At 41.6% G+C, this 20,611-nt stretch overlaps 1 protein-coding gene across 4 annotated transcripts in view; it reads right to left on the reverse strand.

The window, feature by feature from the left end:
• Nucleotides 1–20,611, reverse strand: part of epha8 (eph receptor A8) — a 115,580-nt gene that overhangs the window by 70,197 nt on the left and 24,772 nt on the right. For all 4 annotated transcript variants that reach the window (XM_069703222.1, XM_069703221.1, XM_069703220.1 and 1 more), the window contains exon 2: nucleotides 18,670–18,734. In XM_069703222.1, coding sequence (XP_069559323.1) covers nucleotides 18,670–18,734 — 65 coding nt within the window. The remainder of the gene's footprint in view (nucleotides 1–18,669; nucleotides 18,735–20,611) is intronic.

Raw genomic sequence — 20,611 nt, forward strand, 5'->3', positions numbered from 1 at the left:
TCAGCTTCTGCTCAGCCTTTGTGGCAATTATTACTCGTCTGATCTGCGTTCCTCGATTTCTCTGATTCTGCACGCTCCCTTTCTCTCTTTAATCTCCATTCTCCTTTGTTTTCCTCTGCCCATTTACTGTTTCCACTTAGACAAAGAAGTTGCAATCTGAGTTGCCTGAAGATCAGAGAAGCTGTTGTTACGCAGAATAAAAGCGTTTGTTAAAGCAGTTGCCTCTATAGCTGCCGTCTAAATCTTATGGTCTATTCTCGCACGAGTCTGACGCCCTGTAGCATGAAATCTATATCAGCCTATTCATAGTGTGTGATTTGAAAGAGAGTGGATGCCAAAAAAGATGAAAGAGCGAATGGAAGATTGATTAACAAATATGTAGAGAGAAAACTGGTTGAAAAGGGAGATGATTATGTGCTGCTGGTGGGAGGGACAATAGAAAAGGAGTTTCTTGTTTAAGGCTCTATTCATCATTGTTGTGTCTGAGGAGGCTGGAGGCAGCTGCAGCTACAGTATCAACAGATTCTCGCAGGGAGTCTAGTATGCTGATGGAAAACACGTCCTGCTCAATTTTCAACTGATACAAGTTCCAACAAGTTTTGCTCTGAGCCTTTTGGACCACACAAACAGACAAACTGTTTTGGAAATGACCAACTTTTTAATGAAAAATAAAAAGAGCGAGGCAATTATGACCTCAGTTACTCTGCTCCTTGCTGTTATTAATGACCTTCATGTGTCCTCTATTTGTCTCATCCTCTATCTAACAAACAATAGATAGATCCAAACACTGGAATAATAAATCTAACCTATTGACTGTTCAACTGCCTGTGCACACTTACACTTCATTTGTAATATTGGCTGCATTGTAAAACCCATATTAAAATTAAAAGAGTAACAGAAAAGCATGTATGATTGACAGGGCTGGCGTGAAGATTTTATACCAATGTGGCAGCTGTTAATAACTTCCGTTCAGAAAATATTCCTCTGAGTAAATTGTAGAGAAGTGGGAGGTGGAGCTGGGTAATTGTTTCTTGGCTTTTACGTGAAAAAAAATGCTAATCAATAAAAAACAACAGGTCACAGATGCTGCAATGCAGTTTTAAAAAGAAACAAAATAGAAATAGTTTGTGTGAAATAACTTAAGAAAAAAAAAGTGAGTAACACGTACGAATGTACGTCTTCTAGAAAAAATAAGTACTCAATCCTACATGGCCCTACCATCTGATACCACGCAGGAGTTACAATATATAAATTACCCTTTTAGGATGCGACAATGCTACGATAAAGGTTTTGGTTCCAACTCTTAAGGTAATATCCCAACTCTGATCCGGGGATGTGTAATCTATTACCTGAAAGCGCAAGCGATTCTATTGTCCTAAACAAGGACAACGCATTCAGGGAACTGCACGACATGATCAGTGGACATGAGAATACCTATCAGGGGGCCACTGTCATTGTTTTGGGGGATCTTAATCCCTGCGATTTTCCAAAAATATACCTAAGCTCTACCAGTTTGTTAATTTTCCGAACACAGGAAACACCGCTTTGGACCACGGCTACAGTAGCATAAGACTGAAAGCTACTCCAGACACAGTTAGACCTGTTAAGATATGTACTGACAGACTTGCAGACTTACAGGGTTTGCCTAGAGGCTACAGACATGAATATTTTTAAGGAGGCTACAAATAATATTCATGATTACTCAACTGTTGGTAACTATATGAACTGGTACACTTCTACCTGTGTCCCCTCCCAAGCTATTTGTGGGGGTTTTTCAAAGCTCTACTTCAGTGCGTTTCTGCCACTAACTATAGGAGAAATGTAAAATGTTTTAAGACATTACTTTATGGAACAATTTCTATGCCAGATTTGCCAGATTGAACAGCGACATCCCCCTATAACCCCAGGGAGACTGCACAAGGTGACACAAGTTCTTATGGCTCCTAATCAGTTAAAGTCCCACAAAGCAGCAGGACTTGCTGGAATGTCAATGAGAGTCCTGAGGACCTGTGCAAAGCAGCTAACAAGTGTGTATACATCATTTTTGACTCCTCTGGCAACAATCACATGGTCTTTCAAGTCCTCTGGTGCAGAATTAGTCTCTGAAAAAACAAAAACATCCACAACGAACGACTTTAGGCCAGTGCCATTTTCACCTGTCGGCATGAAGTGCTGAGAACAGCCGGTTCTCCATTCAATGAACTCTATGGTTCCAGATGCAGTGGATTCTGTATAGTTTACAGACCGCTCAAACAGACCAGTGGACAAGACGGTGACCCTGAGGGTTCAGTCTACGTTGGAACACTTAGACACTACAAAACGTACAGTACGTACATATGCTCTTTCTGGATTACACCACTGCTTTCAACACAATACGGCCAATGAAGCTGATTGTGAGGCAGGCTGACCTGTAACTGGATTTAGGGTTTCCTTATAGACAGACAATAAGATGAGAAGTAAGGTCTCTGCTGAACTCACAATCAACACAGGAACCCCCCTGGGCTGCTGCCTTAGCACCAAAGTCTATGTCCGATACACCTATGACTGTATTTCAAATTCAGAAAAACAATATCATAATTCTATATGCAGACGACATGACCATCCTTGGTCTCATTAAGGGACTAAAGGTGGTGACGAGTCACTTTACAGGAAGCTGGTGAACGAAGCTCTTTTGAGAGGGCAATGATCTTGTTATCAAAATCGACAAAACCAAAGTACTAATTCTGGACTTCAGCTGGAGCCTTCATACTGAAACCTCCCACCATCAAGGGGGCTGAGGTGGAGTGGGCTGACACAAGTTCCTCGGCCTTGGTATGAGAAACCCTGAGTTTGGCCAAAAACCCCATAGCAAACGTGAAGAAAGCGCAGCAGCAGTTTCACTTCAGGCTGCCGAAGAAGGCCTTCTCATACATCAGCCACTCACCTAGGCCTGCAAAGGCCTTGTTGAGAGCATTCTCACCAAAAGCATCATGTGCACTTTGGAAACACCACCCAGGCTGAGAGGAACTCTCTTCAATGGGTCAGCAGAAAAAACAGAGAATCATCGGCTCTGACCTAACCTCCATGAACACTCTCCCCTTACAACGCCGCAGGAGGAAAGCACAGAGTATCGTGACAGACTCCTTCCAGCTCACTCTCCGTTCAGGTGGAAGAACTCAGGATACAACCTGAGACACCAAAGGCCAGAGAGCATCACCAGTCACAAGGCACGCTTCCATCCGCTGTCAGACTGATGGCAGAGGAAATACCACATCCCCCATCTCAATGACACTGTAGACAACTGACACTTTACCACACACACACACGCAAGCACACATACTTGTGTGTGTGAATACAGACTGTGTTTCTGTATTCAACTCACTCACCCTCTCTCATTCTACAGGACTGCCATTATCTCTGTCATACAGAGGTCTTTCTCCATTCCATTATTTTGTGCAAAAATATATAGTGATACATTTCATTTATTGTGTGAATTTTTCATTAAATGCATTGTCTACATTTACCAAACAGTTTTTTTTTGTTGTTGTTGTTGTTTTTTTGTATCTAGTACTATCTGGCGCATTATGCAAGCTCATTAATTACGAATTACGTTGTTCTTTGGCGTTTCTTTTAACAGAGATATAAGAACAATAATTCCAGGGTCCCCATACTGTGACAGTGCAAATGGTAAAACAAATCTTTTAAATCTTACTGGGAAAATGCCATGGTCTTGGTTAAACATAGAAACACGCCATAAATCGTTGCACAAGTCAGCGTTGACGTCTTCAGTTTCCAACCAAAAGTACAATCTTTCCCTATATACACTCCTCAAAACAATAAAGGGAACACTTAAACAACACAATGTAACTCCAAGTCAATCACACTTCTGGGAAATCAACCTGTCCAGTTAGGAAGCAACACTGATTGTGAATCAATTTCACCTGCTGTTGTGCAAATGGAACAGACAACAGGTGGAAATGAGAGGCAATTATCAAGACAGCCCCTATAAAGGAATGATTCTGCAGGTGGTGACCACAGACCATTTCTCTGTCCTCATCCTTTCTGGCTGATTTTTGGTCACTTTTGCATTTTGCCAGTGCCCTCACCACTAGAGGTAGCATGAGGCGGTGTCCACAACCCACAGAAGTTGCTCAGGTAGCGCAGCTCATCCAGGATGGCACATCAATGCACGCTGTGGCAAGAAGGTTTGCTGTGTCTGTCAGCACAGTGTCAAGAGCACAGAGGAGATACCAGGAGACAAGCCAGTACACCAGGAGACGTGGAGGGGGCCGTAGGAGGACAACAACCCAGCAGCAGGACCGATATCTGCTCCTTTGTGCAAGGAGGAACAGGAGGAGCACTGCCAGAGCCCTACAAAATGACCTCCAGCAGGCCACTAATGTGCATGTTTCTGCTCAAACTGTCAGAAACCGAGTCCATGAGGGTGGTATGAGGGCACGACGTCCACAAGTGGGGCCTGTGTTTACAGCCCAACACCGTGCAGGGCGATTGGCATTTGCCAGAGAACACCAAGATTGGCAGCTTTGCCGTTGGCGCCCTGTGCTCTTCACGGATGAGAGCAGGTTCACACTGAGCACATGTGACAGACGTGACAGAGTCTGGAGACGCCGTGGAGAACGTTCTGCTGCCTGCAACATCCTCCAGCATCACCGGTTTGGCGGTGGGTCAGCGATAGTCTAGGGAGGCATTTCTTTGGAGGGCCGCACAGCCCTCCATGTGCTAGCCACAGGTACCCTGACTGCTATTAGGTACCGGGATGAGATCCTCAGACCCATTTTAAGACCATATGCTGGTGCAGTGGGCCTTGGGTTCCTTCTGATACATGACAATGCTTGGCCTCATGTGGCTTGAGTGTGTCAGCAGTTCCTGCATGATGAAGGCATCGATGCTATGGACTGGCCTGCCCGTTCCCCAGACCTGAATCCAATCCAGCACATCTGGGACATCGTGTCTCGTTCCATCCACCGATGCCACGTCGCACCACAGACTGTCCAGGAGTTGACTGATGCTTTGATCCAGGTCTGGGAGGAGATCCCTCAGGAGAACATCCGTCGTCTCATCAGGATCACGCCCAGGCGTTGTAGGGAGTGCATACAGGCACGTGGAGGCCACACACTACTGAGACTAATTTTGCCTTGTCTTGAGGAATTTCCACAGAAGTTGGATCAGCCTGTGATCTGATTTTACCACTTTTATTTTGAGCATGATTCTGAATCCAGACCTCCATGGGATAATGATTTTGATTTCCATTGATCATTCTTATAAAGTATATACCTACCTACCTACCTTATACTACTTTATTCTCAACACATTCCACTATGTAATGAATAAAGATTTTCAACTGGAATATTTCATTCATTGAGATCTAGGATGTGTTGTTTAAGTGTTCCCTTTTATTTTTTTGAGCAGTGTATATAGTTGTACAACACACAGCATCATTTTGTGTTTGTGGTCCACAATGAACCCCTGAAAAAGTAGTATCCTTCGCATTTACATTACTTTCAGTTAACGATCCCACAATACAAAGCAACACATTTTACAAATGCAAAAACAACTTTCGCACAATTCTGCTGCTCTTATTGATTATTCAAAATGATGATGTTAGTAAGCATCTAAAGTCTAAATGTACTAATGAGTGACCATTACATTGGCAGTCCTTATCAGTTGAAGTATTTTGCACAGTTGTCATGAAGATGGATCTTTTTTCATGCAAATGAATTACAGTAACTCCATGGAATGAACTTAAAACCATGGAATACAGTTGAAACCCCTGGAAAATGAAGTTCAGAATGAACTTGGATGCTCAACTAGGTCCTCAAAATGCTGCAGATAATGAACACCAACTTGAACAGCAGACAGTGATACAGCTGAAAGCACTAGTAAAAGCTAATAAGTGGATCTTGAGTTGGGATTGTTTTGTGTTTTGTCTACTTTATTCACAGAAGATTGTATTGTCCAGTCTAACCCATAAACTTAGTTCTACAAATACTGCACTTCCAGGCAGGCTTGTGTCACAGTGACCAGAGAATAGTCTTACCTTAACTCTCTTGTATTAAAGCGTGGAGACTACACACATGTTTAAAGAGGAGAGAGAAAGACAACGCTGATGAATGGTGTCTTCTCTGAAAGATCTCATTTTAGATTATTTGATTTGATTGAGGTTTATTTGGAACTAATAGACAGAGAGATAATGGCAGAGAGAAAGGGATACAAAGAGGAGGATGAAGATAGGGTAAGAATAGGTGGGGTGTGATGGCTGTGTAACTGTATGTGTGTGAGAGTTTGCTGGTGGCATTTCTAGGCTTAATGCTGGGCTCTATGTGAAGTAACAGGTCTGCATATTAACTCTGTAAAAATATCAGGCTCTGCCCAACACCTTTCAGCCTCTCATACTATCAGCCACACAACCTGAACAGACTTAATAACTTTGCTCCTGTGTGTGTGTGTGTGTGTGTGTGTGTGTGTGTGTGTGTGTGTGTGTGTGTGTGTGTGTGTGTGTGTGTGTGTGTGTGTGTGTGTGTGTGTGTGTGTGTGTGTGTGTGTCTGTCTGTCTGTGGGCTCTTTGACAGCGATAACCTTTCCGGAATAGGAGTGTTAATTGCACTGGTCTGGGATCAGTGGGGGAGATGGTATAATTGCTCCCTATTCTGAGATACAATTTTTACAGGACACTGTGTGTGTGTGTGTGTGTGTGTGTGTGTGTGTGTGTGTGTGTGTGTGTGTGTGTGTGTGTGTGTGTGTGTGTGTGTGTGTGTGTGTGTGTGTGTGTGTGTGTGTAATTGTGTGCAGAAAGATAAAAACATTCCAACAAAGGGGAGTAAAAAGAGGATTTTATCTGGCTTTTCAAAAAAGTACAAAAACTTGGAGTTTGTGTGTGTGTGCATGTTTGTTTTTGTGTACGTGTGTGTAACTGAAATCCGAATGGAGCATTTACTGTGGCAGGTTTTACAAGAGAGAGCCACACCGGTGTCTTTTTGTGGCCTCTGTTCACCTCTCCAGGCCTCCAGCATTGTCAGCAAGGAGCCTTCGGGGAATAATGCCCTCTTGGCTTCTGTCCTTAAATACTTTAACATTTTTATATTATCCATCTGCTTCACAATAGGACAGTGACATAATAAACCACATGTGGCCACAAGAAATATACTATGCATGCAGATTCTTTCAGAGCAGTGTCAGCACCAGTGTTAAAAGTCTTGGTTTTTAATATTAGCAGTCCGTTGCACCAGCTGAACAGTATTTTAAAGTATGCGACATTGACATTTGATCATATACTTTCAACCTAATGGCCTCGAGGTTTGGGCATATCCCACATGTGCCCAAGGAAATCACAGAAGCACACAGACCACTGATTACAAAAACATGTGTAACTCGGGTGCTGATTTTGATCAAGCGACAAACCTTGGAATACAAAATAAGAAAACATGGGGATTCCACACAAGTTGTAGATGGTGCAACAGTCTATAGCACTCTTCAAGACCACAGAGAGCTGTGAAGGAGGGAGGGCTTCGAACTCAAGGGCCATGTCAGATCATTTCATCCGAAACAGATGATCCTTCCTGAGGCAGTTTAAGCCAACAGCAGAATTGAGCTGTCTGTCAAACACTATCAAGACTGAGATGTAAAAAATATCTCATTCAAACACCTTGGCATTCAGCCCCATTAAGGACTGCAGAACGTATCAGCATATCCAAACTTGGATCCTGTAGACTTCAGCTTCCTTTGGGAAAGTTCCGGCACTAAATCTTTTAAATGAGTACAGCCCATCTAAAGACTGAGGCTACTAGACGGCGCTGCTTGTCTGCCTCCACGTCGAACAGACACAGAGACATGGACACCCACCTGTGATCCAACACACGCAGCCCATCTTTGCCTTCACCTGGCATGTTTATAAAGATAAATATTTCCAAAGAGCAGTTGCACAGGTGTGCACCACCTTCAGCAGCTGTGCCGTGTTGTGCCACGCCGCTGCCTCATGGGAATTTGTATAGCCAATTACAGGGCGGTCAGTGGGAGGGCAATAGAGATAGTTCAAAGACTAGCTGAAAGTGTGTTAATGAAGTGTGTAATCAGACCTGGACGATGAAACCCAGAGTGATGAATAAAAATGTGAATTTCTCATTCAAAAAACACAGGGCAGAACTAATTTAAGTATAATTCGAGATGAATCAAAACGCAGTCTAATTTATAACATTTTAATCTATAGATGTCTTCGCCCATTTCAATAAAAAATTAAACAGATTAAATATTCCTTTGAGAATTAACAACTAATTAATGTCCTATTATAATAACAATTATGGGTGAAATGAGTTGCAATCATGAAAGATTAACAGTTAAAGAATTATTTTCTTTTTCAGCCTACATTCCAGCCAAATAAAGTTAAATAAAACATAAAGTTATGTCAAAGACTCTGTTCTGTATGTACGGCAGTGTCTGTATTTTATTACTCTGTAACCAACAGTTTATACGACTTTTTCTGTTTGACCCTCAAAACTTTAAATTGCATCCTCCCCTCCTTACCAAACCTGAATTAGACACTTTCTTTTCATGTGAAATGATAAGAAAAAACAATCACTGTTGATGGTCAGTGTTCTTTTCAACCTTGCTGGATAAAGTTAAAGTAGAGAGAATACTCCCACTTTCAGGAAGCATCTGGACCAGCTCATTTATCATGCAAACTTACACGACAAGTATAATAAACTGCCATGTGAGACAAATGGAGGAATGATAGTGACCAGTGCCAAAAGCTACTGTACACTTGTTTGCAGCCTATTTGCTGTTTCCAAAACTAGAGAGAAGTCATAGAGCCTAGCCTGCAGGATATAGCATGTATACAGTACATGTGGAGGGTATTGACACAGAGATATACATGTGTTTATTTTGATAAGAAATATTAGTGTGAAACATATTCAAATTTGTGCCCCTTTTTTACCTTGCTTGCTTATGAATTGGATGAGGTTATTCATTACTGTATCCCTGCATTTATGATCCAAAAGCAGGCAGTTAGCACGACCGAAATGCTAAGCTTTGGTTTGCACAGCTTGATGCTTGGATTGGTGAAATGGTCCCACAGCAGTGAATGTCATGTATTCACGAGGCAAAGTCTGTCATTGTAGAAAAAACAAACAAAAAAAAAAAAACAGCGACAGAAAATCATTTTCTTTTTTTGAATAAAGCCAATCGAGTTTCACTTTCTACTTCTGGTTGTACTGATGCTCGTGTCAACGTAGAGTTAGGAGAGATCATATGTATCCATGATCTGATGAACATGCGTTTCTGTGACAGCAAGGGAGCACTACTCTGTTACTGACTATCATTCACCCTCTAGTGGAAGTTGTTCATGTGGCAGCAGCCCACTTGACGGTTCAAAACTGCACAAGGTGGAGACAGGGCCGCAGTCCAGCATCATCACTGACATGACTGAAGCTGTGTGAAGCAGCGTGTCTGACAGGAGGCGTTCAGGCACAGTAACGAGCTGTAGGTCCTTCAGCCCACCACAGAATAACAATAGTTATGAGCATAAAGCATGGTAAAATAGACTTAGTGCAAAAAAATTATTTGGTTTGTGCCTATGGGTGTAGAGTGTGAACTGTACAGACGGCTGGTTTGATTAAAATAGAAGTTTATCTGTTCCGTCAGACAGACCTCAGATGAAAACTCCAGCAAAAAGCAAATCCCAGAGTAGTGTAACAAAGTCGCACAATACTTGCAATTTTTATTTGGGAGGCTTCGTAAAATTACCTTACCCATATAAGCCCTGGGCTATTGTAAAAAAAATCATCAGAAATTCATTCAAAAAAAAAAAAACGTTCCAAACTCAGGCAGTAACAGGTCTGTAAGGGTACAAAGAACAAGCTGGGGCTCTGACAAACACTTGAGAGAATTGTGAAATACAGTGTCTTTACCACGAGGCCAGAGTGAAATTTGAAAACAATTGTACATTTTTCTTGGACAAGTGCTGCTGCATTTTCTAGATTCTGCATGTTGAACACAACCAAACATTATTCATATAAAAACACAAAAAATGGTGCCATAAACAGATAGGTTCAGTTGACAAATGCAGTCAAAAAAAAAAATAATTGTGCCATAAACGGATAGATTCATTTAGATTTAGATTTTAGATTTAGATTTTATACACTTTATTAATCCCCTAGGGGAAATTTCTTCACTACAGCAGGGGGGCTCTCAGGGGGGAGATGCTGCAGCAGGCTGCCACGACCGCGGCGCCAGGTAACCTGACCTGAAGTGCATGTTTTTGGATGATGGGAGGAAGCCGGAGAACCCGGAGAGAACCCACGCAAGCACAGGGAGAACATGCAAACTCCGCACAGAAAGGCCCAGGACCGGATTCGAACCCAGAACCTTTTTGCTGTGAGGCGACAGTGCTAACCACTGCACCACCGTGCCGCCCAGTAAGTGAAGTCTCTATTTAAGTAAAAGGAGACTGCACTTCACATGCAACAAAAATAAAGCACAGCAGATGCCACATCATCTATAGCAACAGTAGTACCAGGTGTCCTCTTGGGTGAAACTACTCTTGGATACCTTTGAAAAATGGTGGCGGGTTGGTTAGAAAGGGTTAAGGTTTCAGATGGCAAATACCATCAGCCTTAAAGTGGCTCTTTGTGTAGTGACAGGATGTCTTCCGTACACCATGACTCACAAAGATCCCCTGCACTTTGGACAGTGACTGTGGCAAAAAAATATTCTTAAATATCCATAAAGTGGGCAGCTATATACTGATGTTTTATCAACTGATTTAGTATACAGTATGACCCATCCATTATCTATACCCGCTTTATCCTGAGCAGGGTCACAGGGGGGCTGGAGCCTATCCCAGCTCACTTTGGGCGAAGGCAGGGTTCACCCTGGACAGATCACCATCATAGGGCCAACACAGACAGAAACAAAGACCATTCACGCTCTCATTTACACCTAAGGGCAATTTGTAGAACCACCAATTAACCTGAGGTGCATGTTTTTGGATGGTGGGAAGAAGCCGGAGTACCTGGAGAGAACCCACACACGCACAGGGAGAACATGCAAACTCCACACAGAAAGGCCCAGGCCCGGTTTCGAACCCCGAACCGTTTTGCTGTGAGGCAACAATGCTAATCACTGCACCACCGTGCCGCCTACAGTATGATAATAATGATATTAATGATTTTGATACCCTTTTTTCAACAGGACCTGTCACCATTTTCCAGCAATTAAGTATCAATTCAACTTAGTCTGTCTTCCAGAAATCTTTCGAGAAAGTCACATTAACTGAGCCCGTTGGTTTAAAATAAAATACATGGATTGACCTGTTCAGCCATCAGATACAATTCATCTTTAAAAACAAGCAGTGGAAAATGGTGTGAGATAAATTAATAATATATAAAAACCTTGTTTGTGTATGTGTGTGTGTGAGAGAGAGAGAGAGAGAGAGAGAGAGAGAGAGAGAGAGAGAGAGAGAGAGAGAGAGAGAGAGAGAGAGAGAGAGAGAGAGAGAGAGAGGAAAAAAGGGAGGAAAGGAAAGTAACAAGGAGTTGGAGAATAGTTAGTAATGGCAACAGACTGTGGGCTTTTGACACTTCAGTTCATCACTTCCTCATGCACATCATGGCTTCCCCGGCCCACGTTAATCACACACACACACACACACACACACACACACACACACACACACACACACACACACACACACACACACACACACACACACACACACACACACACACACACACACACACACACTGTACTGTCAGTTCTATCGATTGTGGGGTGGCCGGTGGATGAACCTGTCATGGCCAACACAGATCGGAGTGGAGGATAATGAAGTCTTCCTGCCCTATCTGACAAGCTCCGAGAGAGTGTATTAGAGGGAGCGTGCGCATGTGTGTGTATGCAAGTGTGAGCGTGTGTGTGTGAGAGCAAGAGAAAAACAGAGAAAGATGCTCCTGGGACAGCCCACAGGCATCCTCACCATTGCCTGAATAAATTGGATGGGAAGAAGCCCCTTGAGTCGAAGACGTGATCTGTCATGATGTCATCTAAACGAGACTCGCATTGGGGGAGAGGTAAGGGTGCTAATAAAGACCTAACCCGTACACACACGCACACACACACACACACACACACACACACACACACACACACACACACACACACACACACACACACACACACACACACACACACACACACACACACCACAAATGCATATATATTGAACAGGAAGTGCAGGCTGCCAATCGTCAGCTATTTTCCTGGAAACATTTTAATTTAGCTGTTACAGTGAAAAAAAAAAAAAAAATTACCTCCTCTTTCTGTTTCCCTCGCTCTGTATATCTCCATTCATTTCCCTCAATCTCTCCATGTTTCTCGGAACACAAGCTCAATATGCGGTGACGTCTCAGTCCTTTTTTTCTCTCTCACATCTCCCATAGTCAGCGTTGTACGCTCGTTTACTGCCTTGATTGTTAAAGGACGTGTTTTTTAATCTCTTTGTGACAACTGGTAGGTGCATATTTGCGATTTCAGCAGAGAGCAGAGCACACATATAATTGTGTGTGAATCTCAGAAAATCAGCAACAGAGACACTTGAAATGCTTTAGAAAACCTACAGCCAGACACTACAATGCCAGACAACACTGCCCAAGGTGTCATTTGTGTTTCAAGAGGGACAGAATGTCACTGTATAAGACCGAAGAAGGCTTGTCAGGTGAAGAGCAAAACTAAGTGGGTTTTCTTTAACATTCCTGGAGCTGTGTACCGTAAATTCTTCCCAATGGGTCAATGTCCATGACTTGAACCGTGGCTTGATGGCAATTTTCGAGTATGAAAAAGCGCCAGCTCACAGTGCTTTGAACATGCCCCCAACAACACAATCAGCAATCCTCAGCCCTCCACTAGCCAGATCTGTTTCTGGACAAAAATTTGTTTTGATGTGTGCTCTCTCCTTGATCTTCAGGTTCATGGTGAAATCGCAAATCTGCCCATTTAAGTGGTCACAAAAACATGTGTAACTCGTTGTTGATCAAGCAACGTAACTTGGAATACTGTACTTACTTATAAAATGTATTGCTTTCCTCTGTTCGGAGCACATTACTGTGCTGCTTGCAACAGGAATAGTTTCTGAGCTTTTTGATCGCACCTCAGTGTATGTACTGTATGTAAGCCTCTGAGGGCAGCACAATTTCTCAAAAATATATTTTACAGATAGAGAAAAGAGAGACTTGATATGCAAATATCCAATAGTGCGTTATAAGAGATAGGAGAGCAATTAAAGAAGGGGCAGATGATAAGGTATTTTCTGCTTTGTTAAAGGTGCCATATAGTTCCAAATACAAAAGAAATTCATTTTTCGGGAAATGAAATGATTAAATAAAAATATAGAGCGGGTGTATAGTGAAAACATCTGTCCCTAATCCCCGTCCCTCTGTCTGAAAATGACTTAACATTCAAGAAACTACACGCTGACAATTTTAATCCATCTTCCTCCAGCGTGGACTTGACACTTATTCCTTTTGTATTCCCTGTGGGCAACCTCTCTATCTATTTCTCCCTCTCACCTTTGCCTCCCTCACTCGCTCACAGTGACATGTGTGTCCCCTCCTGAACAACACTTCAATGTAAAAATAACATTATTGAACCTGCAGGATAACAGCAGATCTGAGCTGAATGTGTTTGTTTTGTAACATGACGTTTTACACGCCATTGCAGAATCTAAATTTCTCATCCACTTTGTGATCCAAACACAGTGTGACGGCAAATATGTGAGTCACTCTCAGCACAATAATAACAGCTTTTTGTGAATCGTCAGATGACCAAAATCTTTTACTTCCACTGCAGTTGTATTTTCTAAAACCATCAAAGAGCTGCTTCTGCCCGGAGCAGAGGGTGGATGAAAACAGGCTGCTGCTTGCATGGCACATTCATAACACTGTGATGTGGCAGAGAAATGACCTCGTGTGTGTGTGTGTGTGTGTGTGTGTGTGTGTGTGTGTGTGTGTGTGTGTGTGTGTGTGTGTGTGTGTGTGTGTGTGTGTGTGTGTGTGTGTGTGTGTGTGTGTGTGTGTGTGTGTGTGTTGAACAGTGGAAGAGAGTGAGAGATAGAAACTGTGAAAACATCCATTTATCAAAGAAGCCATGTGTCAGCAATAGTTTTCTCTCTGACACATTAAAAACTATTGTCCAAAGCATATTGGGTATCAGACACATTATAAAAAAAATATTTGACGATTTTAAAGATGTTTGAGTCCGTGTTATTACTATACTCACATGCCATATGAAGCTTAAAAGCACTAATTATCTCTTTAATCAAAAAGTTCAAATGAGACTGCTGCTTTTGTCTGAGTTGGCCCAATATGTTTACCCCGCAGTCATGCGAAGGTTTATTGTTTTTGTTGTGTCCTTAACTTACACATGACTACAAAGAAGTATTCCTCCACTACAAGACACACAAAGAAAGAATTTTGTACTAAAACAATTGTTCCTATCTCACTTAATTTAGCTAAGTCAGATTGCTGACGCTTTATATTATATTATAAACTTTCAATTGATTTTTTTTTTCACAGAACTAATTCAATGGATTTATCAGTGTAGTTAAGCTTCAATTGGTTCTGCTCATTGCCAGAGAGTAGTGAGGAAGAAGGGGCTGGTTTTAGAAGTGTTTTCCCCATTCTATGCCCCCTTTCCATTTTTTTTCCTCACTTCTTTTCTCTAATGAGCACAATATAATGTTATTGAACAGACACATGGTACTCTCCAATGTAAAAAAAAAAAAAAAAAAAAAAGGTTTATGTTGTGGTCACCAATTCTAATCTTTTCTAGCTTTGTGTCTGACAAATTACATTTTGTCTGTAATTCTGACATGCCAGGTGGGTCTAAATAATATGCATGAGCCTTGGGCATGGTTGTAATTCAAAGCATTTTTATTGCTTCAGATCCAGACCATACACTAAAAATAACATTATTATAATGTTACTTTATTAAATTAACAAGAACAGTGGTTAGACAACCTTAGAAATGAGCATCAGTTAAATGTGTGTGCACTTCAGCACTGCACCCCTGTTTGTACTTATGATTTAACCACAAGAGGTGCATGTCAATTCAAACCAAAACTGCGAGTCTCCTAATATTTTCTGAGATAAATAAATGTGATTTTTACTTCTGGAACCAGAGGAAGCCAAAACATTTTCTCCTACCTTCAGTTGAATGGAGACGAGGAACGGTTACAGGAACAAATGAATTCCACACACAGTAGTACGGTATGTGAGCGTAAACTAAAAGAGACTTCATAAAATCTGATCTTGTCTTCATTCTTTCTGCTTTGTCATATCTTGACTGTTACCTATTGTAAACAGCTATGCCACAGGATTTTTCAGATTATTTATTATTTGTGGAATCATACTTTACATTTACTAAAATGTAAAGTAGCAAAAGCACTAAAAACATCGTCTTTAGCAGTTGGAAGCAAAGAGGGCTGAAACCGTCACACACTGGTACTTTTCTGGTTTCCGCTCAGCGTTGCTGAAAAAACTGAAAACAAAAGCAACCTCGCAGCAATAAAGTGCTGCTGCTGCTCCGATAGCTTTGCTGAGGAATCATTTTGAATGCATCATTATCAAGCTAAAACATACCCAGTGTACAGCGGCACTTACTGCTCCGAGTAAGTCATACCTCCCACATGGAGGACAGCACCTCCTTACTTCCTTTAAACAAGCCCAGCGGCTTTCCAACAAACACAATGTACTCAGACAAAAAACTGTCAAAATAGTCTGTAGACTTTATTAAGATTCATCTTAATTCTGTGCATGAGAAGTAACATGTTGTGAGCCAAAAAGTAATCTGCACTCAATATTTGATCTCGATATATCCGAGATACTAAATGCTGAAACTACCGTGAATCTCAGGCAGCTTGCAGAAACTGTGTTTCGGCGTTCAGCCAGTTAAGTACATGTTTCTTAACATACACTTAACTGTAGCAGAAAGGGGGGAAAAAAGAAACAAAAAGTATGGAAGAGCCCTTTATCACCCTGACAGGGAAGTGATAAATCAAGCACACCTGTGAGCTGGAAGAGGGGCAATCAACAAACAAAAGAAGCATGGAGGAGAACTGAGGAAGAGTGAGAGTGACTGAAAGAGGAGTTATTTTAAAGTTTAATTCACTTTCTGAATTGAGTTGCTCTAGAAAAGTTTTATATATTTTTCAAGTAAGCGAGGGCTGGATTATCTCAGAACCGGCTGGACTGCTTTGACCTTTTTTGGAGATCAAATTTTTGTGGAGCTGTTTGGATCCCTGGAGCAGGTAGACCGAGCTGAATTTGTTCAACTCTCTCTTGGACCTGTTTGGCTGCAACTGAGGACCTCTCTGGCTTTAAGGAAAGTCTCCAGGCTTCTCCCTTTCCTTCCTTACCTTAGCCCTTCATCTTTAACCCTCATCTCCCTGGACATTAGAGCCTGCCCCCTCCCAACACGCACACATGCACACCTATACAGACCACACACACTGAACTGAACTGATTTCCACCAGAGACTGGAGTCCTAATTTAATCTTTTAAGAGACATTTGATTTTCATAAGGAAAAAAAATAGTACAATGTGTCAAAAATCTGAAATTACTGCCAAGCTAGGAATAATGCTATGTTTTAGTAATGTTCTCGGCAATAATTATTTACCTTAAGGAGAATGTTTCTGTTTAAAGTAGGACAATGTTGTTGTTTTTGTTGTTGTAAAAAGATGTCAAGAATTTTACCACAAACAATTTGTATAATCGTATTATTGCATGTTATGCTTCTATAAAACAATAATATTCTGGGAACATTAAAAAAATTTTTTTTTTTTTAAATGCTACTGAAAACAGAAAACATTTTAAGAATTAAAACATAATATTCAGGCAATTATGAAAAATATTTTAAGGATCATAAAATATTTTACAGTGTTCTCAGACAAAGTTCCTATATTTTAAGCAGAACATTCTGGGCACAAAAACAAAACTTCCTACTGAAAACATTACTAAAACATTATATAAAATTGTCAGAACATTTTAACAATCAAATGCATTCTAGTTGGGTGGGTTCTACAAACGGGTGTCCATGAATATTTGTTAATAGATCTCTCTCTCTCTCTTCAATAATATTTTACAGCGTAAGAAGTTGAAAAAAATGAATTATCTTTGATTGACATATACAAGCGAGACTATCCCTATTTTAAAAATGAACAAGTTTGTCAAAGCAGCTTATTACGACCTAGATTTACGTTAAATTGTAACAACACCCTCTGGTGGGCAAGTAGGTTGTGGGGTGGATGGATTGGTTGACAAAGCAAGAGTCATAATTTCTTGAAACAATGACGATTCTATAATCTTAAATTGAATTGGTCCACAGTTTTCAGGACAGCGTTTGACTGCATAGCCATTGGACAGGAAAACACCACTGACAAAGGTGAAAGAATGTGCAGGGGAGTGATTTTGAATGCAGCACATGAACCATTACATGCCCTCTCAAGGACAACAATGTAGTAATTTTTTAGTTTTAGTGCCACCAGTATAAAACATCATACAGCTTGTTTCACTTTCCTCACATCCTTGCTTTTCTGCACAAAACACATGTACCTTGTGTAACCTAACTATGCCACAAAGCTGAGCCCTTGCTCTAAATCCATTCAGTCAAACATTTCATGTTCCGCAGCTCAGGGTGAAAACCCATCTCTCATCAAGTTAGGAGACAATATTTCTGGCATATTGAACCAATTAAATAAAACACTACAGGCTGAGTTTATGTAATCTAGATGTTAGAACACGAGCCTCTCAGGACGCAGGAGATTTGCTTCTCATGCTGATTTCACACAGAAGGAGTCATTTCGCACAAAAATCTAATCCAATTCTTCCAGCTCTTTTCTCAGGACTTGAAAGACAATCCATCTGTTCCTCCTGGCCGTCGTTCAATCACATCGCCTTCTGTTGTGTGGGCTGGAGGTGAGTTAAATGTTTCTACCACTTCACTGACAGCCGGGGGAGTCAGGGACACGGTGGCATCTCGCTGCTATAAAGATCACGGCTGGAGTCCTAATTCATCACCCCAGGCATCATCATGTGGCATTACAATATGCTAATGCTGCGACGCCGTGCCCTCACTGTCACCTCGTTTTTTCTCTTTCATCTTTCTCCCTCCTTCCGCCCCTTGGGGGCTGAATTCCCCCAACTACCCCCACCGTCTTCTGCGATGTGCACTTTGCTGCCAGTAGGCGGAGAGGGGGTGAAAGTGATGTCGAAGCTGATGTTGGAATTAGGTGAGTGTTGCGTATAGTTGTCTGGCTGCAGATGACGAACATGTAATTAGCCCGTGGTGTCAGTATTTCCACCAGATCTCATTTAATAAGCACAGACTTCCCTGCAACTGGAAAATCACCGCCTCCAATGCCTTCAAATAGGATAAAAATAGACACCTTAGCAACAGGTGTCGCTTTGTGATGGAAATTTGTGCAGTAGGGATTACACAGATGATACAGTACAATAAGAATTATCCAACAAACTGTGCACACTGAGCACAAATTGTGCTTTGAGGTACATTTGAAATCCATCATCTTTACAATTTGGGCATCGGGGGTTTTCAAAGCCATTTACACATATAGTTTTTATGTGAAAGTTTTCCTCTGATAAACTACCCAGTAAATATTTTGTTCTTACCCCATGTGAGGGATACGTTAGCCATCCCCAGTCTCCTGTGATCGTCGTCGTGTCCAGTAGATTCACTGCAAACAGAGAACAAAACAACGGCAGAGGAGGTAAGTGATGCACTTTTAAATGATTGTTTGTCCCATTCTGTCCCATCCACCCTGTCCTTCATCACCATCCTCTGTGTGCACTGGCACCCAACGGAGTCACGCACAAACACACACACACACATACACCTGTCTGACAGGTGTGACTGATGAGGCGGGACGGTCGTCACGGCAACTCTGAGCCGGATGTCACAGAGTGTGATGTCACCTTGACCCGGTTCACCCTCGGAGCTGGAACCCTCAGTAGTTCAAGCTCAGAATAGAACGGGACACAAAACATTTACTGTTGAATGTGCAGTGTGAAATAGCACAGGACCTCTGTAAAATATCCGGCACAGTGCTGATCGGGTTATGAAAGATGTAAGTGAAAACCACCTCCACTTTTTAGCAACATAAGTACAAGCATTTCAAGGTGGGAAAAAAAAAGAACACGAGACAGATAACATAGCGACATAAAACCAAGTGTGTGACAAAAGACGTTTAAAGAGTCTCAAACACAAAGGTTTTCATTTAAACTAAATTGTTCAATATTAATGGATACACTTACAGTATTATTTATCCTTTTTTTTTTTTTAATTAAGTCCCAAAATGACTGACACTTAGCATAGCTTAATATAATCTTTATTAGACCGAATTAAATTCAATGAAAATGTTGTTCACTAGCAATGTATACAGATTATACACTGCTAGATTGTACACAGATGACTGTCTGATGCTAGCTGACTGCTGACCTTGATAGTATGCCTGTTTGACAGCTCACAACTCGGCTTTTTTTTTTTTGCCATTTTCCTCCAATTTCTCTGATTTCCTCTCTTCACTTCTTGTCTCTGATGAGCACACATTTTTGCCCAAGTTGAAACATTGTCAACTCGTACAGATGTTTTTTTTTTGTTTGTTTGTTTTTTTCAAAAAACGAATTTCTGTCAGTTTTAGCCTATTTGCATTGACTCTGTCTGCAATCTCACTGCATCTAAAATTAACTTCACAGTCTGTGCGAACACACCGTTACATCTGAGTGACAGGATATTGTAATAAAGAGAGATGGACAGATCAGGAAAAATTGGATGAAAAACTTGGTGCACCATTAGTTCTACCCACTGGCGGTGTATACCGTTTGCCCAAGCAGGTGCATATGCGTTAAGCCTGTGTGTGTGTGTGTGTGTGTGTGTGTGTGTGTGTGTGTGTGTGTGTGTGTGTGTGTGTGTGTGTGTGTGTGTGTGTGTGTGTGTGTGTGTGTGTGTGTGTGTGTGTGTGCACTTCCAACTCTCTGCCCCAGGGCTGCTTGTCAGGCAGCCAAGTGATGTTCCCCAGTTTAACAAAACACTTCACATGTCTTAGCTTTCCATCTCTTAACCTTTCATCCTCCCGCGTGACACTTGCTCTCTTCCTGTCTCTCCGGCATGTTAAAGCTACAATATGCAACCATATTGCCTTGAAAACGAAAGTGGCCACCTCCCATTAAGCAGGCCGAGTTCATTGTCTGGACAGTTTTTACTCGTACTGATGAGTTTACAGATAACCACTCCGAGATGATCGAGCATCACTCTGTGGTTACTTAGGAAATGTTGTAAACTGTTAAAAAAAAAAACAAAAAAAACTAGATATTCTGAATATGCACCTTTGTTCACATGCAAGAACATGTTTTTTTGTAGATATTCTGGCAAAAAGGAAATTATGACATCTGTCCTTATTATTTTGTACTAGTTGATAAGTAACTACGGTGGCTGAATAAAGAGAAAACAGCACAGTTTTTACCCCTGGGCTGGCCGCCTTGGCGGGGCGGGACGGGTCGTCAACCAACCACATTGATGACTACAGAACTTTAAGCTTCTGCACAACCACGGTAC

The sequence above is a fragment of the Brachyistius frenatus genome, unplaced genomic scaffold (genome assembly GCF_029030835.1).
Source record: "Brachyistius frenatus isolate BFR_SWC_R1_liver_20210118 unplaced genomic scaffold, ASM2903083v1 Contig_45, whole genome shotgun sequence".
In the NCBI taxonomy this organism is placed as follows: domain Eukaryota; kingdom Metazoa; phylum Chordata; class Actinopteri; family Embiotocidae; genus Brachyistius; species Brachyistius frenatus.